Here is a 27,103-nt window from a genome sequence, read left to right as displayed (position 1 = left end):
CTTTTTAAATCTATGTACTGCAAGTTAGTATTAAAGATAAGCAAGGCAAAGTAGGGGTTAATGTTTACCTAGAACACTGTTTGCAGGGTTTGACCTCCAAGATCCTGAACCAAGCTGCACAACTCTTTTTCCCCACTTAAATTCAAAGAATTTTGTTAACAGTGCAATAAAAATTGCTGTGCAGTATTACAAGGGGAGATAAAAGAGACCCTCTTTTGTATGTGCAGTTTTGTGCATTTCATAGTACAGACAATGTTTCTTTAAAAAAAAGTCTGCATCTGCAAATCCCATTAGATGCGGATATAAGGTTACTGATGATTAATAGTAGCCCTGGTTTGCTTTGGTTGGAGGGATGCAATGTGTGTCGTTAACCCCTCCCTCCCCTCTCTCACATTTCACTTCACAAACTTGTCACTCTCTCTGCATAGTATTTAAACAGTGGATCCCCTTTGGATATACATACAGTGCAACACTCTTTTCAGGCACAGCTTGCTGAACACTATAAGCCTGTCAGGCTGGCCGGCACACGTGTAGTGTGAAGATGCTAGTGTCTTGAAAGGTCTGGGCTTTGAATATTTTTGCTTTTGGTGCGAAAGACATTTAAAAAGTCACAGTCGGATAAAGTTTTGAAGCTCTTGGAAGTGCAGGCAAAGAACATTTATTTGGTGGCCTGACACAAGCAACTGACGTGACACTTTCATCTATGGATCCATCTGCAAGTAGCTGTATGAGAAATAGCCACACAGGTGCCCCACTTTGGGGTTGCATGAGGAGTCCCCAAGGAGAACTAAGTTCAACTTCTCCGCTGCACCCTTATCAGCAAGTATCATTCTTTCACCAGAAGCCGGACTATGCGGCATATTCAGATTTCTCTGCGTCATGCCTAGCGACTGCACCCCACAGCTTCCCCCGTGAGGAGAGGTTGTACGCAGAACAGCACCACACATTTCATCATTCAGACTGGCATTTTCCAGCCACTGAAGCCCGGAGGCGACTAAACCCTGAGATGGGCTTGAGCTCTGGAGAGATAGAAAGCAGCAGTCCAAATTTGGTTGACGGTTCTGGCTGCATCAACGAAGATTATGGGGTGTCAGGTGGTGCGCCTCAGGAGATAGAAAAAAAGACATTAAAGCGAAAAAAAGACATTGCAGGTATGTTGAAATGAAGTATTGCTTCTTGTTTTTGTCCTTTTTATTTACACTTGTAAATCTGCTGTTATTTTTTCACCTTTTTTTCTCAAATACACTTAATGACAGTATGCTATATACTCAGATACCTATATCCTAAGTGACTGTTGAACTGCATCGCTGCCAAGGGGATCGCAGGCTTGGATATCAGTGAGTGGGTTTTGCGCAGGTGTTTCATTAAAGATCTGAAGAAAAGAATTTAGATTTGCACCATAATTGGAAATGACAGTGCAGTGGAAGTGGCACATCTTTATGGCATTGTATGGAAGTTGATTATAAAAGTGACTGAAAGTTTTGAGGATAAACTTACAATTAGTATACCATTTATTGTGTTACATTTGTAAGACTTGATTATTTTGCAGTAGACATATATTAAAGCATATATTATATGTGTATAAGATGCTGTATATGTAATGTAATATACCATGCATTACATATCTCCAAGTGTTGTTAATCAATTATGTGTGCGAAATCTGAATAACACAGATGAGTTGTGACTCTCACATAATATACACATGAAACAATCATACATGTGGCATACAGTAAACCTACACATACTATATGATTTCACTGTAGTACAGAATGTGACATTATCATTACCAAATAGCAAATAATATACAAGACAACAACTTACTGTCTAAAAAGATCATTACACCATTACACACATTTCAAATAATGCACTTTAAAGCTGCTTCTAAAATCCATTTTTTGACACATTTTAGAGATGACTGTAAAGATTTGAACAGAGTTGGAGCGCAACAGATGCACGGGACAAATGGAAAAATACACTTGGGATGTACCCATAGTTTAGTAATTTCTAGTATTATATCAATTCTATGGGGTAAATGTCATAGGGTCCGAGCTGCCGAAGGTGCGGGTCTTTGGGCGAGAATGCCCGTATTTTTAAAGCGGAAATCATTTACAAGGCAAAACCAACTTGGTTTTTCCTTGTAAATGTTTGCTGCATTATAAATAAGGTAATTCTCGCCTGAAGTCCAGCACCTCTGGCAACTCGGTGCCTATTACTTTCAACTTTTAATATACATTTAACTTGCCTTAAAAATGCATGTAAATTGCATGGGATGCAGTCAAGATCCCGCCGGACGGAATCCTGGCGGTCGGAATCCCGACTGGCACAATCCCGACATATTCTCCCTCTGTGGGTGTCCACGACACCCATAGAGGGAGAATAAATTAGTGTGCTGAGCGTAGCGAGCGCAGCGAGCCCGCAAGGGGCTGCGTTGCACTCGCCCCCCTGTCGGGATTGTGCCGGTCAGGATTCCGGTGTTGGTATTCTGACCGCCGAGATCCAGTCCGGGCGGGATCTCGTACTGATCCCAATTGCATAGGTTAAAGTGCATGTGTAGCTTAAGATGTGTGACTTTAGTGGGTCTGTACCATCTGTAGCAAGCACCTGCTTATCACTCAACCATCTTTGTTTTATTTGTATTCTCCAAGTTCTTATCCTAATAAAAGATAACAGCTGTGCAATTAGATGATGTATTAGTGACTGCTAAATGTATCTGTTATAATCAGACTAAAGCTGGGTATACATTAGACAATATATTTGACGATCTGTCGCTTTGAGACGACAAATCACCCACGATGTCTAGTGTGTACGAACTATTACGCACTCCTGTGCGTCGTTCATCGCATCTTCTCATCTATATGCAGCTTAGGCAGATCTGAAGATATCTTTAATTACAGCATGGATGTGGTCACTGAACGATATATATTGTGCGGTTGCACAAAATATATCGTTCAGTGTGCGCAGAAGACCGACATATAGTTCTGTCGCCGTGCTGTCGGCCACGATCCAGGATCATCTAGTGTGTACCCAGATTTGAGCATCCTCACAAATGTAGACTCAAACTTCCAAACTACCAGCTAACATTTGTATTCTCTGCCATCTACCCTCAATTTTAATATGATCTAGAAATATAGTTTGTATATAAAAACATATGTAACCATCTATTAAAAAAAATGTGGGCATCATTGTAGTTTAACATTCTCTTTTCAGACAACTTTTATTTGCTAGAGATGCAAATGAAAAAATTGAACCTCTTAATTGATAGAATAAAACAGTCTTGTTGGCTAAACATGATTACATAGCACTAAACTGCTATAATAGCAATACTAAATATAAACTTGGATTAGCACACTTTGTAGTCTGGTGGGGAGAGTCTAGGGGACCAGGACAACTGCACTATCTGCCCCTAAAAATTGCATTGCAGTTACACTTGAAGTATTATGTTATATGATATTCACACTATAGATCTGCTGCAATGCATTTCACAGTTCATAAACATGGTGCTTTTACCTACACATTTAACACATATATTGTGTAACTTTGCTTAAGGAATTATTATTGTGTAAAATGAAGCAATCTGTTATTATGAGGGTGTCTAGTGTGCAGAGGTTAATAGGAAATAAACGGACACTTGAAAAAACATGCTGTCTCCACAGACCATTAAACTCTTCTTGGTAAAAGCTGTTAGTCAAACCTATTAAATCACTAAGGTAGACAGATCAAAGCTGACCTTATATCTACTGATAGTATGCAAGAGGAAGTCAACTGTTTCCATAAATGGTGCATTCTGGGTAATGTGTCCTTTACTAATACATCCTCCTGTCCAGTGCAGCTGTGTCATAGCTGTGAGCATGATTTTTAATTCCATGGGGTCTGTTCATTAAAAGCAGGTGCTAACTAATAATTTTCCACTTACTACAGTGATACAGATTATAGCAGAGGTAGAATCTATCAATCTGTGGCTCCTTACGGAGTCCCTGTGAAAACCCCAAATCTCTGCAAGGGATTTCTCCCCTTCACTGGCAGCCTGTAAAGGGTCACAGTGCAATGGACTTGCATGCCCAACTGGTGTCCATATGCACAGTTGTTTTATCGAGTCTGGAAAAGGTCCTCATTTCCAGGTACGGCGTAATACCCTTTTAAGATGTTGTTACACTGTGATGAAAAGCAAACTTTTTGCAGCATAGTGAATTGCATTAAGCTTCCATCCCTGGTCTATGAGGATGGCGGTACACAGTGCTAAATAGGAGAGCAACTTTTTGTTAAACTTTTGATAAATTGATAAAAGTTGAGAAAAGCTTTTTCTCTTGTGAAAACTCCGGAGAAAGAGCATCTCTCAGTTTAATAAGTAGATGCCTTAGTCAGAATTAATACTTAGAGAGTAAAAAAAAAAAGTAAATTAATGCTACTCTCTAACTTTTCCATTATGAGGTTAGATATCTTCTATAAAATAAAATGTATTTCTGAATATCAACATTTTCTACTTAGGGGAGGGTTTAAAAATATGTAGACTAAGATGACTGTTTTAGGAAGCAAGGTTAGGGAGCAGCATGTTAAAAGTTCACAATTATTAGCATTGAATAAGCTACATCTCCATTGCTGGATGTATTTACTAAAATTTCAAAAAAGGAAAAGTAGAGGTGTTAGCCATAACAAACCATCAGGTTCTAGCTACTGCATGTCTTATGTAGTACATTCAAGAATGTAATAGCTTGAATCTGACTGGTTGATATGGGCAAATCCTCCACTTGTCCTAGAAGTGTTACTAAATCTACCCCTTGGTGACTAATACTGAGCATACACTGACAGATATAGGGGGAAATGTAATTGGGTGTGAGAATCAGAAAGTGAGAGATTTTGGGAGATTTCTCCTGTTTTTTTAAAGTGGCAATCATTTACATAGCAAAAGCAGATTGATTTTGCAAAGTAAATGATTGCCACTTTTAAAAAAAACAGGAGAAATCTCCCAAAATCTCTCACTTTCTGATTCACACCCTATTACATTCCCCTCTAATGTCTGTCAGACAGTCATTATCTGACACCCACCAGATATCGTGGCCATCCACTATGAGATATCTCACAGTGTGCCGTACCTCCCTTGTGAAAGAACAGGGAAGATGTCAGTTACTTGGGCAGGAGCAGCTTACACTGCCCTATGCGGCCGACTTGCATCTCAGAGATCATCAGATCTGTCAGACATGTTGAACGATCTGGCATGTCCAACAGACCGATAATATGTGGTCAGTAGTGGCTACACACTATGCGATTATCGGCCCAATCCGCTGAGAATAGGTGGACTGAGCCGATAATTGGATAATTTATGCCCTGCATAAGCATTCATCAAGTGACAATACAGTATATACATATTATAGTTTGTAATACAACAAATACATTAACTTGTTCTGTATATGGAATGCCATTTAGTTGCCACCTCGGCCAGAAAAATGCTTTGGCCAACCTGAAACAGTACAATTCATCTAAATTTCAGACAAGCTTATGTGACAGAAAACCCATTGATATTCAGCAACCATGCTCTGATTGAAAAGCAGTATATCTTGGCCTCATTTAAAAATATATTAATGGTGGAGGCCAGTCAGGAGGCCAGCTACTGTTCAAGAACACTAAGTATGGAGATTTCTATGAAGAAATACCCAATACCCTCAGTACAATAACCTGTTGTGTTTTTTAAGTTACATTTATGTTTTTGGAATCAGTAAGCAAATAAGGCTAATCTTATACAGTAAAAAGTGGAACAGATGGAAGTATATTTGCCTGCTATCCGTGCATACTTTGATGTTTCGTGACTGCAAGTCTTCTTTTGGAAAGACATGTTGCCAAATGTTAACATTACCTCCACTTTAAAACAAATTAATGCAACTTTATTTAGTCATGCAAAATTACCAAGTGGTCTGTTACTGCTACCCTGTATAACCCAACCATATAACTAATTGTGACGGCAGATGAGAATACTTTACTTGCATTTTCACATTTTTCCAGGTAGAACCTGGATGATTGGCATTTTCTAAATCAGCTGGAGGTCTCTTGAGAATTTTTTATCCTTTTGGTCAAAACCAGTATGCAGGTGGAAAATGTCTAAGCCAGAGTTACTGCTTTTTATTTTTTTACTTCCTTAATTTAACCTTTAACTATATTTACCAGGAATAATAGGATAAAATGACATAATTTCCTTCTGAGCATCGCATAATCAGAACCATAGTGGCATTCTGTACAAATGGTTAAGAAAATAATTTAAATTTGTTGAGCATAGATCAAACTCACCAATGTCAAGAGAAAAGCTTTTAATGTATAAGACATTTTTATTTATTTTGAAGACTTATAAACTTGTTTTATATTTTATAAACAGTATTATTATTTTATTATTATTATTATTATTATTATTATTATTAATATTTAGCCCCTCCATTTCAAACAGCAACAGTGGCCCCATAGGTGTCAGATTTACCAAGCCATTTTGGGGCTTGGCCCTGGCAGCGAATACCATCTTCAGATTGTGTTAGCCACGTGTACCTTATGGCTACACTTCACACAAAGTACCAGGAGAGTGTTCCATAGGAACCCTTCCCAGCAATGGGCGCTGCATATGCGTGGCCAGCAGTAGAGCCATGAGGTCGAGAAAGAGGAGTAAAATGATTACATTAGTTCACTTCTTACACTTCGCAGGGACAGAGCCCCTGTCCCTGCATATTTATATTACAGGTTGAGTATCCCATATCCAAATATTCCGAAATACGGAATATTCCGAAATACGGACTTTTTTAGTGAGAGTGAGATAGTGAAATCTTTATTTACTGATGGCTCAATGTACACAAACTTTGTTTAATACACAAAGTTATAAAAAATATTGTATTAAATTACCTTCAGGCTGTGTGTATAAGGTGTATATGAAACATAAATGAATTGTGTGAATGTACACACACTTTGTTTAATGCACAAAGTTATTGAAAATATTGGCTAAAATTAACTTCAGGCTGTGTATATAAGGTGTGCATGTAACATAAATGCATTCTGTGCTTAGATTTAGGTCCCATCACCATGATATCTCATTATGGGATGCAATTATTCCAAAATACGGAAAAATCCGATATCCAAAATACCTCTGGTCCCAAGCATTTTGGATAAGGGATACTCAACCTGTAGTACATTTGGGCGAAACTTAATTTTTTTATTCCGCAAATAGCAGTGACAGGAAAATTTAAATTATTGAGTCTAAAATCTGATAATTGCTAAGTATGACCCTACAGTACAAAACACTGCATAAATTATGACATAAGCTATATACCCACTGCCACACATTTATTTATTTAATTATTTACAGTTTCTTATATAGCGCAGCATATTCTGTTGTGCTTTACAATTGGAAACAGCAATGATAAGACAAACTGGTTAATAACAGACAGACATAGAGGTAGGAAGGCCCTGCTCGCAAGCTTACAATCTATGCAGTCATAATACCTACAAAAGCAGTGCTGACTGAAAGGATCAGTGCCATTGTTGTCAGTGGGTAGGAGATGATGGTATACACTACAGTAAGTGACTAAACCGATCCTCAAGGACCCCTAACAGTTAATTTTTTCCAGACAACCTGTGTCTTTTTAAATTGTGCCAGTTAGGAAGAAACACACCTCAGCTGTTAAAATGTGACAGCCAGTAATGACTAAACCTGTGCACCGACTAATGTGGTCTATAAAACCTTGAGCACTGGGTTGACCAGCCTGGTACTGTATAATGGAAGGAGGAAATAGCACATGAGGGAATAGGGTCCTGCTCATTAGAACTTACAATTTGGGGGTCTATGTACTAAAGGGGGGTACACACGGAGAGATCCGTGCTTAAAATCTAAGCAATCTTGCTAGATTGCTTAGATTTTAAGCACGGATCTGCCGTGTGTATGCCCTCCAGCGATAGCGATGCGCGGCCCCACGCATCGCTATCGCCGATGCTAGATTGAGCTGCATGCAGGCTCAATCTAGCGGGTCGCTCACTTCACCGTTGTGTGAAGTGAGCGGCCCCCCGTCGGCTTTCCCCCTCGCTCAGCACATCGCGCTGTGCTGAGCGGGGTGAGAGATGTGTGCTGAGCGGTCTGTGTTAAGATCGTTCAGCACACATCTCTCCCGTGAGTACCCCCCTTAAGCCTTGGAGAGACATAATGTGGACAGAGATAAAGTACCAATCAATCAATTTTCCTTAAATGGCAGTTAGGAGCAGATTGGATAGTACTTTATCTCAATTCACTTTATCTCTCTCCAAGGCATAGAGGGAGATTTACTAAACAGTGAAAAGAGTGGAGAAATATGCCAGTGGAGAAGTTGCCCATGGCAACCAATCAGCTGCTCTATATTATGTTATAGTATGCAAATTATAAATGTTACTTCAATGCTGATTGGTTGCCATGAGCAACTTCTCCACTGGCTCACTTCTCCACTCTTTTCACTGCTTAGTACATATCCCCCTTAGTACATCTCCCCCTTAAACTGTCAAGAAAAATTGGAAGTTACTGTACTATGTTTACTGGAAAGTGCGATCACCCAAAGCAGTCAATCAACAATTAGGTTTTACTAGTCTAATCTACTTTAGGTCATAGGATCGAAACAAATATTTGGTTGATATGGATTATGCTGGCCATACACTGTGAGATAAACTCACCATCAGACAGACAGACAGACCAGTTTTCGCTTCTGTCGGGCATACTGACAGATTTCTTATGCCCGACAGAACAATATTATTATTATTACATTTTATTTATATGGCGCCACAAGTGTTTCGCAGCGCCATACAAAGGACAGTACAGGGAGACAAAACTTAACATTACAGTAAATAAATAACAAAAATAGAATACAGGTAACAAAGAGCACCACAATTCTCAAAACATAACACAGCTAAGATGTAAGTAGTGAGAGAGTGATCATCGTACTACTACTGGTGGCCATAGATAGAGATGAGCCTTTACCAGCAGGAGAAAAAGTGGGTAAAATGTTCACTGAGTAGGAGAGGGTTTTGACAACATGAAGAAAGAGGGCCCTGCTTTGAGGAGCTAACAATCTAACAGGAAGGGATGACAGACAGATGACATGAGGTGCAAGCAAGCGGGAAGTTGCCTGATGGCAGGATGTATGCAAATCAGAGATGGTCAAGGCATGAGGCAGGGAGATGGAGGAGCAGCCCCAAGACTAGGTTATGCATCGGAAGGGTATGCTTTGATGAATAGATGGGTTTCACTTTTCAGTGCCCGTTTGAAGCTTTGCAAGGTCGGGGAGAGTCTAATGGAGCGGGGGAGCGCTTTCCACTGAAGGGGTGCAGCACGGGCAAAATCTTGAACTCGAGCATGGGAAGCAGTGACCAGGGTAGAGGAGAAGCGACGGTAGGGGGCGGGAGGGAGTATGAAGGGAGAAGAGGTTGGAGATGTAGGGAGCAGTGGAATTGCTGCTGGGTCGTGACCATACTGTACACTGCAATTATCAGCCCGGTCAGCCAATGATTAGCTAATCAGACTGATAATTGCACAGTGTATGGTTGCCTTTACTTCATGATTGCATTTTATTACTGAACTTCTTTGATTGCTTCCTTGGGAACAGGAATACTTAAGCTGTGCCCTGCAACAACCCTTCTCTAGATCCAAGTGTAAAGCGCTATGGAATGCTATTAAAGTATATGTCCATATACCTAACCTGACTGTAATGATTTCAATATGGTTATGTAGTAAATATCATTACATATTTCTATAGATTGTAATCTCATGATCTTTATACTAAATGCACACTATATGTATCTATTTGAATTTATATACTGTCAGTATTAGTCTCTGCTTACGTATCCTTTTGTCAATTTTATCCCCTTGTATGGCGCTAGGGAACTCCTGTGGCCCCTTATAACAAAAGATAGTATTTCATATTCCAGAATTCCAGACAGAAGGAGCAATCTAATTCTTAGCAGTGTCCACATATTGCCAACGTTTGGAACATTTCTGAGGCAGCTCACTTCTGCCAACATCGCAGATTTCCGATCATAGGCCCTCATTCCAAGTTGTTCGCTCGCTAGCTGCTTTTAGCAGCATTGCACACGCTAAGCCGCCGCCCTCTGGGAGTGTATCTTAGCATAGCAGAATTGCGAACGAAAGATTAGCAGAATTGCGAATAGAAATTTCTTAGCAGTTTCTGAGTAGCTCCAGAATTACTCCTACATTGCGATCAGTTCAGTCAGTTTCGTTCCTGGTTTGATGTCACAAACACACCCAGCGTTCGCCCAGACACTCCCTCGTTTCTTCAGACACTCCCGCGTTTTTCCCAGAAACGCCAGCGTTTTTTCGCACACTCCCAGAAAACGGCCAGTTTCCGCCCAGAAACACCCACTTCCTGTCAATCACACTACGATCACCAGAACGATGAAAAATCCTCGTTAGGCCGTGAGTAAAATACCTAACTTTTGTGTAAAATAACTAAGCGCATGCGCTCTGCGAACCTTGCACATGCGCAGTATAGCGAAAATCGGCAACGAGCGAACAACTCGGAATGACCCCATAGCACATTGAGCTGAGCAGGAAAACTGCAACATTGCTATAATGTTTTCATGCATACCACTGAGAACTGAAACGCCCACAAACACTTTTTTTTCCCTTCAAAATAATTGAATATAGTATACAGTATGTGTTATAATAATAAATACTTTTACATAAAAAAACAAAATCATGTAAGATAAAAATAAAGCATTCACATGACTCCAAAAAACGATTAAGCAATCATTCTCACAAACAATGTCCTACACCCAAGAAATGTGGGCAGGCAAATGCAAATGAGGCTGTATGCTTTGTTTTCGTATTCATAGGCAATTAGTGAAATTAGAGAAATGTTTAGACACATTTAAGTGTCCAGAGCTTGAGCTCATTGCAGATGATGCAATTTTAACTGACGTTCACTGTATATATGGATATTGTGGGGTAGATTAAACTAGCTGCACACAGGGCCGGTGCAAGGCTTCTCAACATCCTAGGCAAAATTTCAGCCCCCCCCCCCCACCTTGTAGCACACTGAATGAGCCGACATTCACATTGTAGCACACTGAATGAGCCAAAATTCACCTTGTAGCACACTGAATGAGCCGAAATTCACATTGTAGCACACTGAATGAGCCGAAATTCACCTTGTAGCACACTGAATGAGCCGAAATTCACATTGTAGCACACTGAATGAGCCGACATTCACATTGTAGCACACTGAATGAGCCGACATTCCCATTGTAGCACACTGAATGAGCCGAAATTCACCTTGTAGCACACTGAATGAGCCGAAATTCACCTTGTAGCACACTGAATGAGCCGACATTCACATTGTAGCACACTGAATGAGCCGACATTCACATTGTAGCACACTGAATGAGCCGAAATTCACATTGTAGCACACTGAATGAGCCGAAATTCACCTTGTAGCACACTGAATGAGCCGACATTCACATTGTAGCACACTGAATGAGCCGAAATTCACATTGTAGCACACTGAATGAGCCGAAATTCACATTGTAGCACACTGAATGAGCCGACATTCACATTGTAGCACACTGAATGAGCCGACATTCACATTGTAGCACACTGAATGAGCCGACATTCACATTGTAGCACACTGAATGAGCCGACATTCACATTGTAGCACACTGAATGAGCCGAAATTCACCTTGTAGCACACTGAATGAGCCGAAATTCACATTGTAGCACACTGAATGAGACGAAATTCACATTATTGTACACGGAATGAGCCAAAATTGACATTATAGCACAAGGTATGAGCCGAAACATGGGGGACAGGGTGTCACATGCAGGGGGTGTACAGACCACCATACATGGGCAGGAGGGTCATCACACAGGACAACAGGGGTAGGGGAGCACTGGGTGACATACACACAAAGGCAGTGGGGGGACGGACAGGGGGGCACAAGGTGTCACGCACACAGAGGGAGGGTCCACACACATGGGGAATGGGGGGGCAGGAGGGCACAGGGCTCTCCAGCAGTCACTCACCGCCGCCATGTCCAGTCAACCTTAGCTTGAGCTGCGGGCTGTCACTGTCAACAAGGGAGTCCCACAGCGCGGACCCAGGCAGAGCCCGAAGAGGAAGCCGGCAGCAGGAGGATTCGAGCGCCAGCGTCTAAGCAGACCCATGGTGACGTGGCCGCCCGGTTGAATAATTGAAGGAATCTTGGCACTGTGCATGGACGGCTGCTGGAGGAGGGAAGGGGGAGTGTGTGTCCGCTGTAACTGCTGGGGAGTAGTGTGGTACAGAGCTCCGGCACCGACCGCCGTGACTGGGAGCAGCGGTGGGGGGAACATGAGCAAGCTCAGCCATTTAAAAAAAAAAAAAAAAAACTTCCGGGTCTGTGGAGAAGTGCCGGTATGCCATGCCGCCGCATACCAGCCCACTTCGACCACTAAATATATATATATATATATATATATACATACACCCACTATGTAATTAAACACTAATGCTGCTCCTCATCTGTATGGGGGGAATTCAAGTGTTTTGTGTGCTGGCAGTGACTATATGGTGCCCGATCGAGTAGTTCAAGTGTTGCTCCATTTGGGCGCACACAGTCACCAGCTCTGACATTACTGTTACGATGTTCCGTAATTTTCACGGGCCGGTACCTAGTTTATTATATATATATATATATATATAATATATATGTGCATGTGTATATATGTGTGTGTGTATATATATATATATATATATACACATATATATGTGTCATTCCTTTCCCCCTTCCTGCAACCCATCACCTCTACCTTTTATATATTTAAATATACACCCTAACCCTCGCCCTTTACTATATAGACTGAATGATTCCCCCACTCCCTAAGTATTTCCCCCCTTCCACCCTGACCCTTTATATATTAAATGGAGCTCTTACAATTCACGGGGCGGGTGTAATGTCCTGGGTGAGTTCGTGGCAGTTTCTCCTCATGGTGCAGCCAGGGCGGGAGTATGATAGGCATTAACAAGGCGAGGAGCGGAAGACAGTTGCTACAGCAACTGTAACAATATCCGGCAGCACGCTGCTTCCTCTTTGTGCATAGAGTATTAGAGCCGCTGTCGATGGGTTACACTGACACTGCCCGTGCTAAAGGGATGACGCGGCCGCCCATCTGTTATCAGCTGGCTGCACGGACAGTGTCAGTGTAACCCATCGGCAGCGGCTCTAATACTTTATTCACATAGCGTAAGCAGTGTGCTGTCGGATATTGTTACAGTTGCTATAGCAACTGTCTTCCGCTCCTCGGCCCGCTAATGCCTGTAATATTCCTCTTAAAGAAGAGGGTGGAGAAGGGTTCATCGGCAGCGTGAGCTGCCGCCCTCAAGTGGCCGGCGCCCATAGGCAGCTGCCTAAAGCTGCCTAGTGGTGGCGCCGGCCCTGGCTGCACACATGAAGCTCTGTCTGGAGCTATCCAATTACTGCTGCTACACTTCGTTGTTAGCCCCAGAGGGTGCAAGTAACGTGATTTTTTTTCTTCCACTCTCAATATCTGCGAGGAAAAATCTGCGTTAAGTGTACCCTCTGGGGCTTACAGCGCAGGGTGAATGTATACCTCTGGGGATTTTATCCCAAAGTGTATGGTTAACATGCCTTAGCCGTGGGTTTATGGGGGAAATTAGCTAGTAACTGAATAGCTGTGGGTGTTAAACCTGGAGCTACAGCAGCAAGCCCCGCAGCTAATTGAATCTGCCCCTCTAAACCTGATGTAGACTTAAATAGGAATAGGCTCTATGTGCATATTATCCCTTATGCAGAGTGGTATGCATTTTGCAGTGTGGCTGTCCCATGTCCCTAAGTCTAATTATTCTTCTAGTCATAATCATCAGTGCACATCTGCACCAGGGCTACAGCAGGTGCTAATGATACATCAGAAAACACGCTCTCACTAAACCTTGCTTACGTGAAAACCTCCAATTAAAAAACCCAGTTATACCTCTTGTCATAAATGTGGATGCGACTGAAATACAAACAACTCTGCATTGACTGTAATTGTTAGGCAAAGTTCCAGATCGTGAGCAATGAGAAAATGGTAAAGATATGCTCTGACAAGGGCCCCTATTCCGAGTTGTTCACTCACTAGCTACTTTTAGCAGCCGTGCAAACGCTTTGTCGCCGCCCACGGGTAGTGTATTTTAGCTTTGCAAGTGTACGATCGCATGTGCAGCCGAGCGGTACAAAAACATTTTGTGCAAAACAAGACCAGCCCTGTAGTTACTTATCCTGTGCGATGATTCCAGCGACGGAGGTCCCGGAATTGACGTCAGATATCCGCCCTGCAAATGCCTGGTCACGCCTGCGTTTTCCCTACCACTCCCAGAAAATGGTCAGTTGACACCCATAAATGCCCTCTTCCTGTCAATCTCCTTGCGATTGGCTGTGCGAATGGAATTGTCGCAAGAAACAGTGCACAGCAACAATGCTGTTTGTACCCGTACGACGCGCCTGCGCATTGTGGTGCATACGCATGTGCAGTTTTGCCATTTTTTTACCTGACCGCTGCGCTGCGAAAATTGGCAGCGTGCGATCAACTCAGAATGACCCCCAATATGCGCACATTCAGATTTGCATCAGTGCCTGTATGTGTGGTATACTGTATACTGGTTTTGCTGGATAGAATAACACAATTGGTTGACAACTGCCAGCATAAGCTTAGTTAAACCACAGCTTCCATACATAAATATTTCTGGTTCATCAGATATTATACTTTATGTATGCCTTAGCTATAACTCTTATCTCCTATTGAAGTTAGTCATATATTACTGTGTAGTTTGTCAGTATTATAGAACATTGGGCGGTCATTCTGAGCCATTCATTCGCTGCTTTTTATCGCAGCTGAGCGAACGGGTACCCACTGCGCATGCGCTGGCGCTGTAGTGCACCGGTGCATGCCAGACGGCCAAAGGCTGTAGCTGGGCTGCGATCGTCTCTGCCTGATTGACAGGCCAAGTCGGTCGTTGGGTGGGAGGGGGCGGAACGGCGGCATTTAGCCGCCGTTTCGAGGGCACGATCCGGCCAACGCAGGCATGGCCGGACCATGGAGGGAGTGGCCTGCAGTGGCTGCGTGACGTCAAACGCAGCCGCTGCGGCCCGGGGAGCGATGAGTAGCTCCCGGCCAGCATGCTAAAGCTGCGTTGGTCGGGAGCTACTCTTGAAGCGCAATGGCATCGCCGCTGTGCGATGCCTTTGCACCTCTGTGGGGGGGGGGGGTGGCACCGACATGCGGGGCGGACTAGCCCTGTGCTGGGCGTCCCCCCGCATGTCAGTGTGAATGATCGTAGCTGTGCTAAATTTAGCACAGCTACGATCATCTCGGAATGAGGGCCATTGCCAGTAAGAAAAACGTACAGTAGTAGGTTAACAAAGCTTTGCAACTTGGGTTGTCCCAGAAAAATACAAATGAAAACAAAAACAAGATTCATTTGTAGCTGAAAAAGGCTTGGAAGCTATTATTGCTGTTTTGTTCATCTTAATTGCATAAATTAAGCTTACAATAGCTTATGTTAAAAAACTTAATTTCTGGGTTGTGGTGATTTACTGACAGGTAAAATGTTAAATGCAGTTAAATGGATTTAATGATGGAAATATATTATGTCTTGTAACATAAACAGTATAAAAACTGTGATAAATATAGTGTATTATTCGTGTAAAGCAATATACTAAGATTGTAGTAAAATCTGTAAGTGCGATATTTTTTATGAAGCTTCACCAAACTACTAACCCCCAATCAATCTTGCATGCTAAAACCTTGCACCCGCTCATGGCTGGGTCCAGTAAACTATCTGCAGTCAGAGAAAGTGACACAACATTAGTGTAACTAAGAACAGACATTACTTTCCCCGGATTTGCTTTATTGCACTTGGTAAATCACAGATTATCATTAACAGGGCTGTGTTAGCTTCATTTCATACAAGTGTCCTAATGGAGTTTAGTGACTTGGTTGCTGTTTGCCTGAGAGCTCTGCAGTATTGCTGTAGTACTGTATAAAACATATACAGGTTGAGTATCCCATATCCAAATATTCCGAAATACGGAAAATTCCGAAATACGGACTTTTTTTAGTGAGAGTGAGATAGTGAAACCTTTGTTTTTTGATGGCTCAATGTACACAAACTTTGTTTAATACACAAAGTTATTCAAAATATTGTATTAAATGACCCTCAGGCTGTGTGTATAAGGTGTATATGAAACATAAATGAATTGTGTGAATGTAGACACACTTTGTTTAATGCACAAAGTTACAAACAATATTGGCTAAAATTACCTTCAGGCTGTGTGTATAAGGTGTATATGGAACATAAATGCATTCAGTGCTTAGATTTAGGTCCCAATACCATGATATATCATTATGGTATGCAATTATTCCAAAATACAGAAAAATCCTATATCCAAAATACATCTGGTCCCAAGCATTTTGGATAAGGGATACTCAACCTGTAATAATATAAATGTTTGCAGTGGAACAACAAATAAACTATTTTCAGTACAAAGCCCCTGATTATTAGCATTACAGTAGGATGTTTGTGTTTTTATGTTTTCTTAATCCTGAAACAATTTTATTAATGCTTTGCATAGCAATGTTTTGATTTTTGAGGATACATTAAAATATATTGTTTGCGCTACAACTTAGTGCACGGGCATATTTATTGCATTAACATTTAGGAGCAAAACAGGAGATTTTTCATTTTTACTTTTGTGCAGAATTCTAGACTAATTTACAATTGAAATATGAAGCTGTAACCTTTGTTATATGTGGTCCAATTAATTATGTATTCATTTATTAACATTTATTTATTTATTTATACAGCACACACAGATACTGCAGCACTTTACAAAAAATATTTCAGTCATTGACATCAGTCCCTACTCAGGGATCTTACAATATATATTCCCTATCACATACTTGCCAGGGTAATTTTTTTGTCAGAAGCCAGTTAACCTACCAGTATGCACCCAGGAAAACCCATGGCAACACAGGGAGAACATACAAGCTCCACACATAATGTGCCTTGGTCAGGAATTGAACTCATGAACACAGTGCTGTGAGGCAGTAATGCTAAAATTAACCTGATTATCCGATAGGAGACTGTCAAACTATCTACTGTGCAAACCTGATACCATAAAAAACCCTGAAGAGCTAAACACCTTTGACTGCAATACTAATACTAAAAAAAACACCCAGAATAAGCACAACTATCAACCTCCATTCACTCAGAACCTTTACATTCACTGTACAGCCACTTCTAAGTTTCCAAAGTTTCCACTGTATACATATACTGGTGCTGCGGACCCTAAAGCAGTTAGCTTGGACTGCTATCCTTTTTTTAAAACCTGTGCATATTATCAAATTCTGTATCTGTAGCTGTACATATTATTTCCTTCAGACAGTGAACTTAACATAAATTAAAATGTTACACCCCCTTTACTGATTAAGTTTGACAGATGCAATGGTTAATTACTGGAACAATGATTGTTGGAGCATTTCATGCAGAATTTCATAGTTATGCTTGTTATTAATATATCCATACATTATCATTGCATTTTATTGTTTATAGAGGTCCTAACAGAAATTTGTTTCTTTAAATGACTTAAATAAGATAACTGTGAAATTCCAAGCACATGGCTATATTTGGCCAAATTATTTGTACTTATTGCAACCTTTTGACGGGTTTTCCACTTACACATTGTAGAAAAGTTTTATATGTATATATATATATATATATATTTATTCCTTTTCTACAATTTATAGCTATATATTAACCTGAGCCAACATAAACCATAAACTTTAAAGTACGGTCAGTAGTAAAGACTGGCTAAGGAGGGGGTTAATATTTGCAATACAGAAGAAGGAGAATCACAGTGTGTGATCTAGAGTAGCCAAAAGGGCTGATGTTTGTTTGGAAAGTGAGTAAAGAACCCAAGGGGGACTGAGAATGGGAGTGATAGGTGGCAAGATAGGAGGAGGTGATAAACTGTTGTTTTCACAGCTTACAAGGTGCTAAGAAAACAGGAGGTTAGATAAAAGAAATGTGTAAGTGAAGAGAATTATCTGCTTAGAGAAACAGTGTTTGAAACCATTGCTAAAATATGTGTTATGTTACAGTTTTCACACCAAATGATTGTGCCATAAGGGAAAAATTGATCTGGGAATTTTGTGAAAGTAATTTTGTTAAAGCACTGGTAACATAATGCATATACAATATAAACAAATAGTACATTGAACATTATTTTGAAAATTATCAAATATAGGTAATGTGATATATATTATATACAGTGCAGTATGTAAGTCAATATCTGGGAAACATGGACCAAACTATATATTTACTTTGATATGCAGATTTGGGGACATACAGTACTTAAGAGGGGTACACACGGAGAGATCCGTGTTTAAAATCTAAGCGTTCTAGACTCGTGAATACTAGCATTGCAAAAGATGGAGTAATTTTCAGCATGCCGGCACTATATGAATACATACATTTCCAGATGCACATTGCACATGATTTTCTAACCACATAATGTAAGTTGGGACTGTAACCCCTATGCAAGCGCCAGCTGTGCTCAAACTATGTTTTCACTTAAACTAATTTATTTTACTTGTATGTTTGCATGCATATGTGTGTCCATAATTTTATTTTAATACAAAGGCATCAGTTACATTTTCTTTCTCAACTAATGTCTCAGACTAGGCCTTCTACGTGTCTCAGTTTTGCCATGACAGACACCTTTTCCTCTCACAAAATATATTTTTCCTTTCTCACAGACTCTTGTTACACCAAAGTTAACATGATAAGTTGGTATACAGATGTGTCCTCACTTACTGGGTATTCATATGGTATGGCATATTCATATGCCATATGGCGCAACACTGAGATGCTCTGAGAGGAGTAGTGTACCTTAGCGTTCATTTATTTTGGCATTTTAGTCGCATTGAGAGATGCAGCACAATGCCCATACCTCCCAACTGTCCCGATTTTCGCTGGACAGTCCCATTTTTTTGGGACTGTCCCGCTGTCCCACCCACGGGCCGCAGTGTTCCGCGGTGGGGGGGGGGGGGGGGGGGTTGGGGGCGGGCAGTTGGGAGGCTCCAGTCACGGCATGCGCACAGCTTCTATTCACAAGTGACAGAGGAAGAGGGAGCATGCCATGCCAGCAGCTCACAGAGCGCTGGGCAAGCCCCCTTCAGTGATGGACAAGGGGGTGTGGCTGTTACAACCGGGACATCCCCACAATGCCACACCCCTTTTTCACAGACACATCCACCTTTCAGGAGCGCGCACGCGTGTGTCCCTCTTTCAGCATGAAGAAAGTTGGGAGGTATGCAATGCCGCTCACAGTGTACCATAGGCGCTACGGCCGCTACCCTGCACAGGAATTGGTTTTATACTAGTGATGTGCACCGGAAATTTTTCGGGTTTTGTGTTTTGGATTCGGTTCCGAGGCCGTGTTTTGGATTCGGACGCGTTTTGGCAAAACCTCCCTAAAAAATGTTTGTCGGATTCAGGTGTGTTTTGGATTCGGGTGTGTTTTTACAAAATACCCTCAAAAACAGTTTAAATCATAGAATTTGGGGGTCATTTTGATCCCATAGTATTATTAACTTCAATAACCATAATTTCCACTCATTTTCAGTCTATTCTGAACACCTCACACCTCACAATATTATTTTTAGTCCTAAAATTTGCACCGAGGTCGCTGGATGACTAAGCTAAGCGACCCAAGTGGCCGACACAAACACCTGGCCTATCTAGGAGTGGCACTGCAGTGTCAGACAGGATGGCAGATTTAAAAAATAGTCCCCAAACAGCACATGATGCAAAGAAAAAAAGAGGTGCACCAAGGTCGCTGTGTGACTAAGCTAAGCGACCCAAGTGGCCGACACAAACACCTGGCCCATCTAGGAGTGGCACTGCAGTGTCAGACAGGATGGCAGATTTAAAAAATAGTCCCCAAACAGCACATGATGCAAAGAAAAAAGAGGTGCACCAAGGTCGCTGTGTGACTAAGCTAAGCGACTCAAGTGGGCGACACAAACACCTGGCCCATCTAGGAGTGGCACTGCAGTGTCAGACAGGATGGCAGATTTAAAAAATAGTCCCCAAACAGCACATGATGCAAAGAAAAAAAGAGGTGCACCAAGGTCGCTGGATGGCTAAGCTAAGCGACCCAAGTGGCCGACACAAACACCTGGCCCATCTAGGAGTGGCACTGCAGTGTCAGACAGGATGGCAGTTAAAAAAAAGTCCCCAAACAGCACATGATGCAAAGAAAAAAAGAGGCGCAATGAGGTAGCTGTGTGACTAAGCTAAGCGACCCAAGTGGCCGACACAAACACCTGGCCCATCTAGGAGTGGCACTGCAGTGTCAGGCGGGATGGCACTTCAAAAAAATAGTCCCCAAACAGCACATGATGCAAAGAAAAATGAAAGAAAAAAGAGGTACAAGATGGAATTGTCCTTGGGCCCTCCCACCCACCCTTATGTTGTATAAACAGGACATGCACACTTTAACAAACCCATCATTTCAGCGACAAGGTCTGCCACACGACTGTGACTGAAATGACTGGTTGGTTTGGGCCCCCACCAAAAAAGAACCAATCAATCTCTCCTTGCACAAACTGGCTCTACAGAGGCAAGATGTCCACCTCCTCCTCATCGTCCGATTCCTCACCCCTTTCACTGTGTACATCCCCCTCCTCACAGAGTATTAATGTGTCCCCACTGGAAACCACCATCTCAGGTCCCTGTGTACTTTCTGGAGGCAATTGCTGGTGAATGTCTCCACGGAGGAATTGATTATAATTCATTTTGATGAACATCATCTTCTCCACATTTTCTGGAAGTAACCTTGTAGGCCGATTGCTGACAAGGTGAGCGGCTGCACTAAACACTCTTTCGGAGTACACACTGGAGGGGGGGGCAACTTAGGTAAATTAAAGCCAGTTTGTGCAAGGGCCTCAAAATTGCCTCTTTTTCCTGCCAGTATACGTACGGACTGTCTGACGTGCCTACTTGGATGCGGTCACTCATATAATCCTCCACCATTCTTTCAATGGTGACAGAATCATATGCAGTGACAGTAGACGACATGTCAGTAATCGTTGGCAGGTCCTTCAGTCCGGACCAGATGTCAGCACTCGCTCCAGACTGCCCTGCATCACCGCCAGCGGGTGGGCTCGGAATTCTTAGCCTTTTCCTCGCACCCCCAGTTGCGGGAGAATGTGAAGGAGGAGCTGTTGACGGGTCACGTTCCGCTTGACTTGACAATTTTCTCACCAGCAGGTCTTTGAACCTCTGCAGACTTGTGTCTGCCGGAAAGAAAGATACAACGTAGGTTTTAAATCTAGGATCGAGCATGGTGGTCAAAATGTAGTGCTCTGATTTCAACAGATTGACCACCCGTGAATCCTGGTTAAGCGAATTAAGGGCTCCATCCACAAGTCCCACATGCCTAGCGGAATCGCTCTGTTTTAGCTCCTCCTTCAATGTCTCCAGCTTCTTCTGCAAAAGCCTGATGAGGGGAATGACCTGACTCAGGCTGGCAGTGTCTGAACTGACTTCACGTGTGGCAAGTTCAAAGGGTTGCAGAACCTTGCACAACGTTGAAATCATTCTCCACTGCGCTTGAGTCAGGTGCATTCCCCCTCCTTTGCCTATATCGTAGGCAGATGTATAGGCTTGAATGGCCTTTTGCTGCTCCTCTGAAGCATATAGAGGGTTGAATTCCACCTCGTTACCATCTCTTGCTTCAGATGATGGCAGGGCAGGTTCAGGACTGTTTGCTGATGCTACAGTCTTCGGCACACGGTGGCTGAATGCCGAAAGTGGCCCGCAATTCTTCGGGCCACCGACAGCATCTCTTGCACGCCCCTGTCGTTTTTTAAATAATTCTGCACCACCAAATTCAATGTATGTGCAAAACATGGGATGTGCTGGAATTTGCCCAGATGAAATGCAGGCACAATATTGGTGGCGTTGTCCGATGTCACAAATCCCCAGGAGAGTCCAATTGGGGTAATCCATTCTGCGATGATGTTCCTCAGTTTCCGTAAGAGGTTGTCAGGTGTGTGCCTCTTATGGAAAGCGGTGATACAAAGCATAGCCTGCCTAGGAACGAGTTGGCGTTTGTGAGATGCTGCTACTGGTGCCGCCGCTGCTGTTCTTGCTGCGGGAGGCAATACATCTACCCAGTGGGCTGTCACAGTCATATAGTCCTGAGTCTGCCCTGCTCCACTTGTCCACATGTCCGTGGTTAAGTGGACATTGGGTACAACTGCATTTTTTAGGACACTGGTGACTCTTTTTCTGAGGTCTGTGTACATTTTCGGTATCGCCTGCCTAGAGAAATGGAACCTAGATGGTATTTGGTACCGGGTACACAGTACCTCAATCAAGTCTCTAGTTCCCTGTGAATTAACGGTGGATACCGGAAACATGTTTCTCACCATCCATGCTGCCAAGGCCTGAGTTATCCGCTTTGCAGCAGGATGACTGCTGTGGTATTTCATCTTCCTCGCAAAGGACTGTTGGACAGTCAATTGCTTACTGGAAGTAGTACAAGTGGTCTTCCGACTTTCCCTCTGGGATGACGATCGACTCCCAGCAGCAACAACAGCAGCAGTTGGCATTACACTCAAGGATGCATCGGAGGAATCCCAGGCAGGAGAGGACTCGTCATACTTGCCAGTGACATGGCCTGCAGGACTATTGGCTTTCCTGTGTAAGGAGGAAATTGACACTGAGGGAGTTGGTGGTGTGGTTTGCAGGAGCTTGGTTACAAGAGAAAGGGATGTAGTGGTCAGTGGACTGCTTCCGCTGTCATCCAAAGTTTTTGAAGTTGTCACTGACTTCTGATGAATGCGGTCCAGGTGACGTATAAGGGAGGATGTTCCTAGGTGGTTAACGTCCTTACCCCTACTTATTACAGCTTGACAAAGGCAACACATGGCTTGACACCAGTTGTCCGCATTTCTGTTGAAATAATTCCACACCGAAGAGGTGGTTTTTTTTGTATTCTGACCAGGCATGTCAATGGCCATATTCGTCCCACGGACAACAGGTGTCTCCCCGGGTGCCTGACTTAAACAAACCACCTCACCATCAGCATCCTCCTTGTCAATTTCCTCCCCAGCGCCAGCAACACCCATATCCTCATCCTGGTGTACTTCAACAGTGACATCTTCAATTTGACTATCAGGAACTGGACTGCGGGTGCTCCTTCCAGCACTTGCAGGGGGCGTGCAAATGGTGAAAGGCGCAACCTCTTCCCGTCCAGTGTTGGGAAGGTCAGGCATCGCAACCGACACAATTGGACTCTCCTTGGGAATTTGTGATTTAGAAGAACGCACAGTTCTTTGCTGTGCTTTTGCCATCTTAACTCTTTTAAGTTTTCTAGCAGAAGGATGAGTGCTTCCATCCTCAGGTGAAGCTGAACCACTAGCCTTGAACATAGGCCAGGGCCTCAGCCGTTCCTTCCACTCCATGTCGTAAATGGCACATTGGCAAGTTTACGCTTCTCCTCAGCCGATTTTGATTTAGATTTTTGGGTCATTTTACTGAGCTTTATTTTTTGGATTTTACATGCTCTCTACTATGACATTGGGCATCGGCCTTGGCAGACGACGTTGATGGCATTTCATCGTCTCGGCCATGACTAGTGGCAGCAGCTTCAGCACGAGGTGGAAGTGGATCTTGATCTTTCCCTATTGTACCCTCCACATTTTTGTTCTCCATTTTTGAATGTGTGGAATTATATGCCAGTAATATATCAATAGCAATGGCCTACTACTATATATATACTGTGCACAACTGAAATGCACCACAGGTATGGATGGATAGTATACTTGACGACACAGAGGTAGGTAGAGCAGTGGCCTACTGTACCGTACTGCTATATATTATATACTGGTGGACAGCAAACTGTGCAAAACTGAAATGCACCACAGGTATGGATGGATAGTATACTTGACGACACAGAGGTAGGTAGAGCAGTGGCCTACTGTACCGTACTGCTATATAGTATATACTGGTGGTCAGCAAACTGTGCAAAACTGAAATGCACCACAGGTATGGATGGATAGTATACTTGACGACACAGAGGTAGGTAGAGCAGTGGCCTACTGTACCGTACTGCTATATATTATATACTGGTAGATAGCAAACTGTGCAAAACTGAAATGCACCACAGGTATGGATGGATAGTATACTTGACGACACAGAGGTAGGTAGGGCAGTGGCCTACTGTACCGTACTGCTATATAGTATATACTAGTGGTCAGCAAACTGTGCAAAACTGAAATGCACCACAGGTATGGATGGATAGTATAATTGACGACACAGAGGTAGGTAGAGCAGTGGCCTACTGTACCGTACTGCTATATAGTATATACTGGTGGTCAGCAAACTGTGCAAAACTGAAATGCACCACAGGTATGGATAGATATTATACTTGACGACACAGAGGTAGGTAGAGCAGTGGCCTACTGTACCGTACTGCTATATAATATATACTGGTGGACAGCAAACTGTGCAAAACTGAAATGCACCACAGGTATGGATGGATAGTATACTTGACGACACAGAGGTAGGTAGAGCAGTGGCCTTCTGTACCGTACTGCTATATAGTATATACTGGTGGTCAGCAAACTGTGCAAAACTGAAATGCACCACAGGTATGGATGGATAGTATACTTGACGACACAGAGGTAGGTAGAGCAGTGGCATACTGTACCGTACTACTATATATTATATACTGGTGGTCAGAAACTGTGCAAAACTGAAATGCACCACAGGTATGGATGGATAGTATACTTGACGACACAGAGGTAGGTAGAGCAGTGGCCTACTGTACCGTACTGCTATATAGTATATACTGGTGGTCAGCAAACTGTGCAAAACTGAAATGCACCACAGGTATGGATGGATAGTATACTTGACGACACAGAGGTAGGTAGAGCAGTGGCCTACTGTACCGTACTGCTATATAGTATATACTGGTGGTCAGAAAACTGTGCAAAACTGAAATGCACCACAGGTATGGATGGATAGTATACTTGACGACACAGAGGTAGGTAGAGCAGTGGCCTACTGTACCGTACTGCTATATATTATATACTGGTGGACAGCAAACTGTGCAAAACTGAAATGCACCACAGGTATGGATGGATAGAATACTTGACGACACAGAGGTAGGTAGAGCAGTGGCCTACTGTACCGTACTGCTATATAGTATATACTGGTGGTCAACAAACTGTGCAAAACTGAAATGCACCACAGGTATGGATGGATAGTATACTTGATGACACAGAGGTAGGTAGAGCAGTGGCCTACTGTACCGTACTGCTATATATTATATACTGGTGGTCAGCAAACTGTGCAAAACTGAAATGCACCACAGGTATGGATGGATAGTATACTTGACGACACAGAGGTAGGTAGAGCAGTGGCCTTCTGTACCGTACTGCTATATAGTATATACTGGTGGTCAGAAAACTGTGCAAAACTGAAATGCACCACAGGTATGGATGGATAGTATACTTGACGACACAGAGGTATGTAGAGCAGTGGCCTTCTGTACCGTACTGCTATATAGTATATACTGGTGGTCAGAAAACTGTGCAAAACTGAAATGCACCACAGGTATGGATGGATAGTATACTTGACGACACAGAGGTAGGTAGAGTAGTGGCCTACTGTACCGTACTGCTATATATATAGTTATACTGGTGGTCAGCAAAATTCTGCACTGTCCTCCTACTATATACTAGAATGCAGCACAGATATGGAGCGTTTTTCAGGCAGAGAACGTATAATACTGGTGGTCACTGGTCACTGGTCAGCAAAACTCTGCACTGTCCTCCTACTATATAATACTGCTGGTCCCCAGTCCCCACAATAAAGCAATTAGCACACTGAGCACAGATATTTGCAGCACACTGAGCACAGTCAGATATGGAGCGTTTTTCAAGCAGAGAACGTAGATATTTGCACTTGCAGCACACTGAGCACACATATTTGCAGCACACTGAGCACAGATATTTGCAGCACAATTTGCAGCCCACTGAACATAGAAACTAAGAGGACGCCAGCCACGTCCTATCACGATCATCTCCAATGCACGAGTGAAAAATGGCGGCGACGCGTGGCTCCTTATATAGAATACGAATCTCGCGAGAATCCGACCACGGGATGATGACGTTCGGGCGCGCTTGGGTTAACCGAGCAAGGCGGGAGGATCCGAGTCTGCCTCGGACCCGTGTAAAAAGGGTCAAGTTCGGGGGGGTTCGGATCTCAACGAACTGAACCCGCTCATCACTAGTTTATACACATATAAAATTGCAGATGAAGCACAACAGATCTTGCTGTGAAGAAAAGTCATGGCTGCTCACATCGAAGCTCTTTTAACATAGAGTCAGACTCAGTCACTTACAGATTGATCAGTGTATGCTAGCAATGTAGTGCTGTTGCTTCTGTGAATTTCAAACATACATTTAAGATGTACATTTTGATTAACATAGATGCTAGCATGGGACTTAATGTGCCAATGGGATATTTCTGCTGCGATTGAAGCAGCAGTATAAAAGGACACATCTGTAGGTCATAGCTTCAATATAGTGCTCAAACTGGGCAAGCCATTTTCTCCATAACTGCTGCATGAGGGGCATCGGTATGCAGAAACTGATGGATTAATGACAGCATGTCAGCCATGGTGACTAACAGGAATGTACAGTAGCTGAGTGTAAGTAGTTAAAAGTTTATCCTCGTCGCCAGTTGTTATGTCCTGATGTACATCTCTTTACTTCAATGAATTATGCAGTATGAAGATTATGTATTTTATTTCTTATTGGTAAGTAATACTTGCATGGTTACAAATAGACATCAACTCCACATGCTGCTCTCCTTCTCCTTACTCTCCTTCTACTTCCTACTTCCTTCTACTTCCTGATCACATGTTCATCTGTGCAGCCAGATTCTTAAGGTACACTACCTCCTCTAGCTAATGCACATAAACTATCTTCATAGATACTACAGGTACCCATAAGCAATGGCGGCTGCAGCCCCTGGGATGCAGCTCA

At 42.7% G+C, this 27,103-nt stretch overlaps 1 protein-coding gene across 1 annotated transcript in view; it reads left to right on the top strand.

Moving 5' to 3' along the window:
* The first annotated feature begins 417 nt into the window (after nt 1-417).
* Nucleotides 418-27,103, top strand: part of MEOX1 (mesenchyme homeobox 1) — a 77,220-nt gene continuing 50,534 nt past the window's right edge. Inside the window, exon 1 of the mRNA XM_063963568.1 lies at nt 418-1,151. Within this exon, the coding sequence (XP_063819638.1) occupies nt 704-1,151 (448 nt within the window). The 5' untranslated portion in view covers nt 418-703. The remainder of the gene's footprint in view (nt 1,152-27,103) is intronic.

This window comes from Pseudophryne corroboree, chromosome 3, assembly GCF_028390025.1.
Source record: "Pseudophryne corroboree isolate aPseCor3 chromosome 3, aPseCor3.hap2, whole genome shotgun sequence".
In the NCBI taxonomy this organism is placed as follows: Eukaryota; Metazoa; Chordata; class Amphibia; order Anura; family Myobatrachidae; genus Pseudophryne; species Pseudophryne corroboree.
The sequence above is the reverse complement of the archived record's forward strand: the minus strand, read 5'-3'. Positions and strand labels throughout refer to the sequence as shown.